Raw genomic sequence first — 10,623 nt, 5'->3', positions numbered from 1 at the left:
AATTAGCTTTAGCTGCTAATGGGAGCATACTTAGCATAAACCCTTCACATCGTTATAATGCAAGGGAAAAGAGTCACTTATGGCAGCCTATTTAGCATTAACGTCACATCATTATAACACAAGAGAAAGGGGTATTAGCATTAGCTACTAGTGGTTATTGACCTCAAATTACCTTTAGCTGCTAATGGCAGCCTACTTAGCATTAACTCCTCACTTCATTGTTACCCAACGGAAAAGAGTATTAGTATTAGCTACTATCATTTTTAATAAGTAAGAGAAAACAGTGTTAGCATTATTGGATAATGCTAACTCACATTAAATTAACATTAGCTATTTATAACAGCGTACTTAGAATTAGCCGCTCACATTGTTGGAAAGTAAGGGAAAACAGTATTAGTAGTAGCTCATAATGCTAATTCACGTCAACGTAGTATTAGTTAATAAGGGCAGCCTACTTAGCATTAACTGCTCACTAATATAATGCTAATTCACATCAAATTAGCATTAGCTACTCAAGTTGTTATAAGGAAAGAGAAAACGGTATTAGCATTAGCTGCTAATAATTATTTACCCCTAATTATAGTTAGCCCGTAATGGCAGCTTTTTCATCTAAAATTAGAATTAGCCACTAATGGCGTATTGTTAAAAAGTAAGAAAAAACATTGTTAGCATAAGTGGATGATGCTAATTCATCTCAAATTAGTATTAGCTAATAACGGCACCTGCTTAGCATTAGCTGGTCACATTGTTATAAGGTAAGAAAATATGGTATTAGCATTAGCTGCCAATTTCTATTTATCTAAAATTAGCTTTAGCGACTAATGGCAATCTACTTAACATTAACTCCTCACTAATACAATGCTAATTCACATCAAATTAGCATTAGCTGCTAACATCAGCCTACTTAGCACTAGCTGCTCACATTATTAAAAGGGAAGAGAAAAGTGTTAGCATTACCCGATAATGCTAACAAACTCGCATCAAATTAGCATAACCTAATAACAGCAGCCTTCTTAGCATTAGCTACTCACATTGTTATAATGCAAGGGAAAGTAGTTAGCATTATTTGATAATGCTAATTCACATCAAATTAGCAATAGTTATTAATGGTAACACACATCACATTGTTAAAATGTAAGAAAAAACATTGTTAGCATTAGCGGATAAATTAGCATTAGCTAATAACGGCAACCTACTAAGCTTTAGCTGCTCACATTGTTAGAAATCAGGAGAATATGGTATTAGCATTAGTTGCCAATGCTTATTCACCGAAAATTAGCATTAGCCACTAATGGTAGCCTATTTAGCATAAAGTTCTTAATGCTAAATTAAGTTAATTAATGCTAAATAGGCTTAACTGAAATGAAAGTAATGTTAGCATTAGCTGCTGATATTGTTAAAAGGTAAGATAAAACATTGCAGGCAGCAGTGGATAATGCTAACACACATAATAATTAGCATTACCTAATAATGGCAGCCTTCTTAGCATTAGCTGCTCATATTGTCATAATGCAAGGGAAAAGAGTTGGCAAAAATATTGTTAGCATTAGTGGATAATGCTAATTCACCTAAATTAGCATTAGCTAATGATGGCTACCTACCTAGCATTAGCTACTGATATTGATATAAAGCAAGAAAATATGGTATTAGCTTTAGCTTTTAATGCTTTTTCATCTAAATTAGCCACTAATGGCGTCCTATTTGGCATTAACTCTTCACATCGCAGGGGAAAAGTTAAAATTGAATGAAAAATAGTATTCACATTAGCTACTCATATTGTTAACAAGTACGAAAAAAACATTGTTAGCATAAGCGGATAATGCTAATTCACCTCAAATAGAGATTGACGGACCACGTGACTTTCGTGCATTGCATACCGGTAACTCGTGGCAAAACAATCCAAGTACCGCATCAAATGCAAGCATTTGCAGCACCGCAAAACGTTCATTCTCCGGTTCCAATACCTTCTTGCTTTTTCTTTGCCCCCCAAAAAAGTTATGTACAAAACGAAGGAGAACAATGCCGGACCGTACAAAGACAGACTTGATGAAAAGGCAAAGAAAAGATAGGAGGAAAAAATCAAAGGAGTGAAAGGGTTATACCCTTACGAGCACACAGAGTGGACAAAATACGTTAGCGTGCTGCCCAACTTTCACCACGCTCATATTTATAATTATACGGTTCTTGGAGTGAGTGCATACACTCATGAAGTTCAGTAACTTCAGGTCACTGCAACAAGCCCAGGAACAGTTTAACGACGGATGGGTACAGGACCATGAAATGCACCATGTAGAACGAAAGACCATCGTATCATAAGTTTACCAGTCTCACAAATCGTCTTCATAAATACACATTTGTTAACGGTTTATTAATAGGACCTTTGAGCTCAACGGTAATTAATTAGTAGTGGAAATAATTTCTGGTTCGCATTACAGAAATGTAGCAGTTACAATGATATTGTATGCTGTAATCGTACTGGGCAATTAGTGATACAAAAAAACCTGTTTTATCCTGTGAATAAAAGTATACGTTTTTGTCAATGTACCATGGTAATAAATGAAGCGAAACGCAATATTTTGTCAGGACAATTCACTATTTATGCACAATAAACACAGGAGCATAGCGCCACAATTTATGTTCAGCGCCAGACTTGCTTGTAACCTATATCACCAATTATGTTATGAAAAATGACTATTAACTACTACAAAACACTGACCTTTGTGGATATGCTTGGAGCAGACTAACCTGTGAGCTGGAGTGTTCTGGGACGTTATATTTGGTCTTTGAATGGCTGCAATCCAGGCCACCCGTCACCTCTTTTTACTTCAGAAACATGGCTCGAATAATTTCTCTTCAACGACGTAATCCGAAAAAAAAATGATCTCTTTACCCATCGGCTTCCCGTGGCTGTCATGCGACCGGCTATTGCAGTTAATAATACAACAGCTTCTTGACAGTTTTTTGTGTTTCTTTTTATCGCTGTGTAACTGATTTCAATTGAAAGCCTGCGTGCGCTAGTACCTCTTGCCACGAGTTCCCAGAATTCTTTGCGGTTTTACCCTTGAATGATGTCACATTTTCAATCTCTATTAGTATTAGCTAATAACGGCAACCTACTTAGCATTAGCTGGTCACATTGTTATAAAGCAAGAAAGTATGGTATTAGCATTAGCTGCCAATTCCTATTCACCTAAAATTAGCATTACCTGCTAATGGCAGTCTACTTAGCATTAACTCTTCACTAATGTAATGCTAATTCACATCAAATTAGCTTTAGCTTTAGCATTAGCTGCTAGCATCAGCCTACCTAGCACTAGCTGCTCACATTGTTAAAAGGGAAGAGAAAATGATATTAGCATTAGCTGGTAATAATTATTTAGAATTAGCCGCTAATGGCAGCATACTTAGCATTAACTCCTCACATCGTTATAATTCAAATGATGCTAACTTGCATTAAATTAGACTGCTGTTATTAGCTAATGCTATTTAGCAGTAGCTGCTCACATTGTTATAAAGCAAAGGAAAACGATATGAGCATTAGGTTCTAATGCGTATTTGCCTTAAATTAGACTTAGGTACTAATGGTGGCCTACTTAGCATTAGCAGCTCAGATGTTGTAATGCTAAGGAAAAGAGTGTTAGCATTAGCCGTTCACATTGTTATAAAGTTAAGGGAAATAGTGTTAGCATTAGCTACTCACATTGTTAAAAAGTAAGTGTTAGCATTAGTGCATAATGCTAATTCACATCAAAATTAGCATTAGTTAATAACGGCAGCCTATTTAGCATTAGCAGATAATGTTGACCTTGGCCCACTGGAAAAGTTAAGAACTAAAGATTTAGGAGTGTTTCTCGAAAGCTCTTTCTCATTTGAGAAACAAATAAATTATGTTATTAAAACCAGCTGTAAGGTTTATATTGTTGATTGTCATTTATGCTTAGAGTTGTATAATCGATTGCAGGATGATAGATGTTTGATCCTTAGTAGTCTGTAAAGACTCTGTGTGCCTTCCAGAGTGCTCTGGCATGCACACACCACTTGGGGCCATGAGAGAGGTCGTACCCTCTCTTACTGATTTATGGTGTACGACAGGGGTCTCAAACTCAATTTGGCTGGGGGCCGCTGCAGGCAGAGGCTGGGTGAGGCTGGGCCACATTAGGTTTTCCACAAGAAAGGCATGGTTAAAAATTCCAATCTTCTCAAATCTCTTTATTTCAGTGAACTTATGTGTTTTTTTCAGTCTTCTATATCTGCTGTATTTAGATTGAAATGTCTGTATTAACAGTTCTATAACCTTCTTCTGAATATGAATGGAACACTGTAGAAAATGAACTGTTCTTCTGAACATGGCTTCTCTTACCTACTCCTTGCTGCTAGAGACCTGGCAGCGTTTCCTCTCGCATAGCCGAGCCAGATTTGGCCTGAGGGAGGAAGCAGTTGCGACCCTCAGTATGTCTTGAAGATGATCATCCGTAAGTCTGGACCTGTACTTGGACTTATTGAAGTTCAAAGTGGAGAAGACCTTTTCGCACAAGTATGTGCTACCAAAAAGGCACATGGTCCGCTTGAACATTCGGGAAAGCCGAGGGAAACTAGGGCTCAATTCTCTCAAAAATGGTCCAAGCTTGTCTGCTTTTCCACTCACCTCCCTGAACTTGAAGTTCAGAGTTGCACTGCAGCTCAGTGAGCTCCTTTTGATGCACAGAAGGGGCATCTTGCACATCAAAGGAGAAGGGGTCCGCAAAAATTTGAAAGGTGGCTCTGTGTGTCTTGAAGATAAGATAAGATAAAACTTTATTAATCCCTCGGGTGGGTTCCTCTGGGAAATTTGGTTTCCAAAAAAGCACAGCACCGACAGAAGTTACAGAGTTACAGAATATTATATATATTTATATACACATATATAAATACAAAGACATATATAGATAAAATATACAAAGGGGATAAATAGAATAAATAGGAATAAAAATAAAAAATAAAAATACAAGTGAATTGCACATTTCAAGTATGGAGTCTATTGCACCGTTGACTATTAACAAAAAGTATTGCACAAAAGGTAATTGCACAGTGAAGTGAAGAGGCACTACAGCTTAGTTGTTCCCCCCTCCTTTGTCCTCCTATTTCCCCTCCCTCTCCCCTCCAGAGAGGAGTTAAACAGTCTGATGGCGTGTGGGACAAAGGAGTTTTTAAGTCTGTTGGTTCTTGTCTTTGGGAGAAGCAACCTGTCACTGAACAGACTCTTCTGGTTGTTTATGGCCGTGTGAAGAGGATGCCCAGCATTGTCCATAATGTCCAGCAGTTTCTTTAGTGTCCTTTTCTCTGCCACTGACACCAGAGTGTCCAGCTTCATGCCGACCACAGAGCCAGCCTTCCTGATCAGTTTTTCCAGCCTGGATGAGTCCTTCTTTGCTGTCTTCTTTGCTTGAAGTCAGAAAATCTGTGATCAAATTCCTCCTGTAGGCTCAAAATGACATCAACATACTTGTCAGCACTGAATGGTGTGCCTGCATCCACGAGTGCCTTGCATGCTGGGAAATGGCAAAGGTTTGTCTGAGAGAGCTGAGCTTTCCAGAGCGCAAGTTTTGTGGAGAATGCTCTCACGTTGTCATAGGCAGCACTGACAAGTTGCCCCTGGCCTTGTAACGTCTTGTTCAGTACATTAAGCTCATGTGTTATATCAACAAGAAAAGCTAAGTCCATGAGCCATTTGGGATCAGTTAGCACAGGAACACTAACTCCATCCTTTTCCATGAAGGCTTCACTTCTGCTCTCAACTCAAAAAGTCTCTTTAATACATTTCCCCTGCTGAGCCAACGTACCTCAGTGAAGTCGAGCACATCCCCATATTCTGACTCCATTTCCTCTAAAAAAGCACAGAACCTTCGGTGCTTTAAGCCCCTGGATCTGATTTGGTTGATGCATTTCACAACAATAGACATCACATTGTCAAACTTCAGGCATTTGCTGCAAAGGACCTGCTGATGGATAATGCAGTGCAGAGCAATGGCCTCCTCCTCGCCTTCCTCTTCCAGTTTTTTTTGAACAAGTGCCACCAGTCCATTTTTCCTCCCTGTCATTGATGGCGCTCCATCTGTTGTTATTCCAACAAACCTCTTCCATGGCAAACCAACATTCTCAATGGCATCACACAGCTTGTAAATATCTGCTGAGCGGTGGTCTGGCTATGCATTGGAATTACTGTGAGCAGCTCCTCCATCACTTCAAAACTGTCATCAACACCACGGACATACATTGGGAGCTGGGCAGTGTCGCTGATGTCTGTGGTCTCATCAAGAGCGACTGAGTATACACTGAAACATTTGGCTTTCTCACACAGTTGGTCATAAATGTCACTTGACAGGTCAGAAATGCGATCTGCTGCGGTGTTGGCAGAAAGGCTGATGTTGCTAAACTGACCTTTCTTTCCCGGACAGACTATATTTGCAGCCTGCAATATGCACTTTTAGACAAATTCACCTTCTGTGAATGGCTTCCCTGCTTTAGCAATCATCTCACTAACCACGTGGCTTCGACTGCTGCATTATTCTCTTTGGTTGCTTTCTTGGAGAAATCTTGCTGCCTCAGTAGATCTGTTTTAAGACTGGCAACCCGGTTCGCTCTCTCATCTCCCTGGTATTTTGCATCCACCTCAGCATGTCTAGTTGTGTAATGACGTTTCAAATTGTATTCCTTGTGCAGCGCAACTTTCTCTGTGCAAATAAGACAGGTCGGGGTGCCCCTGTGCTCAACAAAGAAATATTGCATTTCCCACTTTTCCTGAAATTGTCGGTGCTCATCACCAACCTTTCTCTTCACCGCAGGCTTTGAAAAAGACATGTTTGGGGCTATGTAACATTTATAATTCTACTTGGTGTCACTGTCGCATTGAAGTTTCAATCAAGCGTTTAGCCGACGGACGGGGAACGTCTCAACGCGTAGAGAACGTCATTTCTGCTTCTTTTTCTTGCAACCGTAGCACGGCGATCGGCAGATAAAAAGCCGGTAGCAGACTCCTTTGTTTTTACGCTCGATGTTCATGTCTTTCATGACGACAAGAACACCGTGGCGTTTGAAGATGGTAGAAAGTACAGGGATAGCGAGCGCAAAAAAGGCGACTGCTCACGGTGCCGGGCTGTTGTTACAGGAGAAAGAAGCGGAAATGACACCGTGACATATAACAAATAACATCACCTGTTTCTGATGTTAGTTGTTTTGACTGCTTTTACATTATATTGAAATATATGTAATGTTCATGTATGCTGCAATGCAAACGGAGTGATGCAAATAAAAAACATCGACCCACAAATTACGGTGCGACCCTATAATTAGTCCGGGTTACCGGGGACTGTTATTGCCGATGAACAGGTGTCGCTATGTGACTGCAGACTAAATTGGGCTGCATTGAGTTCATTACTTTTCTTTTATCCCGCCGCCTACGCATCACTTTGAGAGTTAATATGAGATCTCTCTCTGTGAAAAAATAACTAAAAATACCACTGACGTGTGTATAAATCTATATACGTATAATGTCCCGCTGGGCAGCAACTTCAAAAAAACAACTTTTTTTGAAGTGTTGTGAACGCAGCGCGCTGGGGCGAATGTCCGCGTTTGCCCAATAGAAAGGAGGAAGCCAGCCAGGCACAGAAAGGAAAGAAACACTCCAGGGCAACGCTGCTGTAACTTTTACTCATTGAGAAATGTTTCCCTGCTTGCATCAAGCCCGGCTGGTGTCCCCTGAGATCCATATCCCACCCTGATTGGTGGGTTAATTCAGCTCCGCACACAACACTGTAAAGTGTCATACATTATCAAACTAACATTAAATGTTCATATTAAGGTGGGGGCCAAAAACTAAAAGGGAGCAGACGAGAGCGACTGAGGTCAAGTGAAGGAACGGCGCTGTCACAGTTCTCTCCCTCATGAATTGTCTGGTTCCAGCGGTGGGTCTGTGCTAGACGACCCATCACCAGCTTTTTCCAGCTTTTTCCACTGGTTACCAGTACGTGGTAGAATCCACTTCCAGATCTTGTTGTTTGTCTTTAAATCTCTGAATGGATTGGCTCCATCTTATCTCTCTTTAACAAAATAATCCAAGTCGAGCCCTCAGGTCTGCAGATAAGTAGCTTCTGACCAGAACTAGACGTAAAAACAGAGGTGAGCTTTATCGATGGCTGCAGCCAAACTCTGGAACAGTCGCCCTTCACATCAGGTCGTCACCAACACTCGACATTTTTAAAACCCGGTTGGAAACACATTTGTACTCTGTAGCTTTCAATTCTGACGAGTCTTTATAGTAATTACTGTGTATGTTTCCTATTTTATCTCTACTCTGTGCAGCACTTTGGCTCAACCTGTTTTTAAATGTGCTGATAAATAAATGCAGATTTCTTTGAATAAAACAGTGGAGCCGAGCTTTGAGCTCAGTGTGTAACAGTGTGTGTATGAGAGCCATGTAATGTCCATGTGTGCATGCTGACTGTGCTGCTCTGACCCCCCTCCTCCTTTCAGGGTGGAGCCTGCTGGAGTCCGATGGTTGAGACCAGGTCTGAGGAAGTGTAAGTGTGTTTTTAATGGGATTCATGAAAACAAAGAAGCACACATTCAACCATCTTCATCATGTCAGGAGTCATCATCAAAGTGTCAATCAATGAACAGATGATGGATCAATAACTGCAGCTGGATTGTGTTTGTTCTGTCCATCAGATTCCTGTCAACTCACAATCGACACAAACACAGTGAACACAAAGCTCCAACTGTCTGACAACAACAGGAAGGTGATACGTGTGCAGGAGGTTCAGTCATATCCTGATCATCCAGACAGATTTGATGTTTATCAGCTGCTGTGTAGAAATGGTCTGACTGGTCGCTGTTACTGGGAGGTCGAGTGGAGAGGAAACGTTTATATATCAGTGAGTTACAGAAGCATCAGAAGGAAAGGACGCAGTGATGACTGTGTGTTTGGATACAATGATCAGTCCTGGAGTCTGAGCTGCTCTGATGGTGGTCCTCATTCTGTTTGGCACAAAAGGAGACAAACATCCATCTCCTCCTCCTCCTCCTCTGTCTCTAACAGAGCAGCAGTGTATGTGGACTGTCCTGCTGGCACTCTGTCCTTCTACAGAGTCTCCTCTGACACTCTGATCCACCTCCACACCTTCAACACCACATTCACTCAAACTCTTTATCCTGGGTTTGCAGTCTGGTCTCCTGGTGCCTCAGTGTCCCTGTGCTGAGTGGGGTGTAAAGAGTGTCTCCTGTTACAGAAACACTCTGACTGTTGAACAGATAGTTCAGTCTGTACATGTCTGTCTCTTTCACTCACAAACACGTTTTCAGATTCATGGATTCAATCAGTTGATGTTTGAAACTCTTCTAAATGATTCCTTGTAAACTTCTTCCTCTTCAGTCACAAACAAACAGGAAGTGATGTCACATGTGTTCCTGTCCACACAGCAGAATGAGTCTATTGCTGACAGTGATGTACAAACAGAGTGAGCATTTCTGAGGCCCAAAATAAACTGAGTAGTTCACTGAATGAACTACTCAAATGAAGCGCCTTGAGGCGACATTTGTTGTGATTTGGCGCTATATAAATAAAATTGAATTGAATTGAATTGAACAATGGACTGTGAGCTCAGTTCCTTCATCATTAGTATGGATTATATATGTATATGTATTATATTAGTATCATATATATCAGGTGCTGCTGCTGCTGGTTTCAGTCATTGTGCAAATGTGCTGTTTGTAAGGTTGTAAAGCTGCAGTCAGCTGAGACTGAAGAAGTCACCTGATCAGTGAGCAAACGTTTCTGAAAACGTCCAGATGAACAGAATCAACCTTTTGGGATCAGCCAGCAATGCAGCATCATTGTTGTTCAGGTTCAGAGATTTGCAGGAATGAACTGATGACCAGAAACAGCTGCAAAGTCCAATAAAATACCAGCTGGAGTTCAGCTGCATTTGAACAAGTCAAAGAAAAGTAAGAATGGCAAAGGGCGATGTTTTCTTCCAAAGAACTGAAAACATGGTCGACGCCTCATTAGAAGAATAATCTGGACATTTGTGAGGAACTCTAACCAAGAAAGCAACACAAGAAAGCAACGTCAAACAGATCCAACAGACAGTTTCATGACTGGAAGTGTTGAGTGTAAAAATGCTACATTGCATTATTGCATCCTCTCACCACAGGAGGTGCTGTTGGCACCACTGATTGCTGATCAGCTGTTCTCTGATGATCTGATTGATACTGTGAATAACGGGACTCACTGAACTCTGTGACACAGTGAAGATTACAGAGTTTAACTTCAACATCTGACTGACGTCACACAGACAGAAGGATGAACCAGTGAGGCACAGAACACAGTTACTGGAGATACTGGATCAGCTCCATGTGAACCTCTGATGGAGAAGCTGCTGAGCCAGAGAAACATCAGGACATGACAGGCAGCTGCACTTATCTAACAACATGTAGCAGAGCTGATCTATGTTAGAGGATCTATCACAGCAGCTGAAGCCAAAGTCCAACACTGGATAGCAGCTGAGCCTGTGCTGAGTGTAGTGTTACAGGAAAAGGGCAGAAACACTGACACTGGTAGCTCACAATGATGCTGACTGGGGCACAGAG

The 10,623-nt window shown here is 40.9% G+C and overlaps 2 protein-coding genes across 3 annotated transcripts in view; both read left to right on the top strand.

The window, feature by feature from the left end:
• LOC146504712 (protein NLRC3-like) overlaps positions 1-10,623 on the top strand; it is a 245,145-nt gene that overhangs the window by 135,291 nt on the left and 99,231 nt on the right. The gene's annotated exons all lie outside the window — the stretch shown is intronic.
• Positions 4,347-9,539, top strand: LOC146504714 (stonustoxin subunit alpha-like). Its single transcript, XM_085183571.1, has 4 exons — positions 4,347-4,449; positions 6,977-7,124; positions 8,509-8,555; positions 8,704-9,539. Exons 1-4 carry the CDS (start codon positions 4,347-4,349, stop codon positions 9,231-9,233), a joined length of 828 nt encoding a protein of 275 aa, XP_085039697.1. The 3' UTR covers positions 9,234-9,539.

This window comes from Neolamprologus multifasciatus, chromosome 13 (genome assembly GCF_963576455.1).
Source record: "Neolamprologus multifasciatus chromosome 13, fNeoMul1.2, whole genome shotgun sequence".
NCBI classification, from domain to species: domain Eukaryota; kingdom Metazoa; phylum Chordata; class Actinopteri; order Cichliformes; family Cichlidae; genus Neolamprologus; species Neolamprologus multifasciatus.
Note: the sequence above shows the minus strand (reverse complement) of the source record. Positions and strands in the feature narration are given on the sequence as shown.

Excerpts from the sequence above, each read along its gene's own strand:
- LOC146504714 (XM_085183571.1), top strand. The coding sequence starts at position 4,347 with ATGGCTTCTCTTACCTACTCCTTGCTGCTAGAGACCTGGCAGCGTTTC. Across the intron at positions 7,125-8,508 it reads AAAAAAGGCGACTGCTCACG|GGTGGAGCCTGCTGGAGTCC; the intron begins GTGCCGGGCTGT and ends TCCTCCTTTCAG. Across the intron at positions 8,556-8,703 it reads GAGACCAGGTCTGAGGAAGT|ATTCCTGTCAACTCACAATC; the intron begins GTAAGTGTGTTT and ends TCTGTCCATCAG.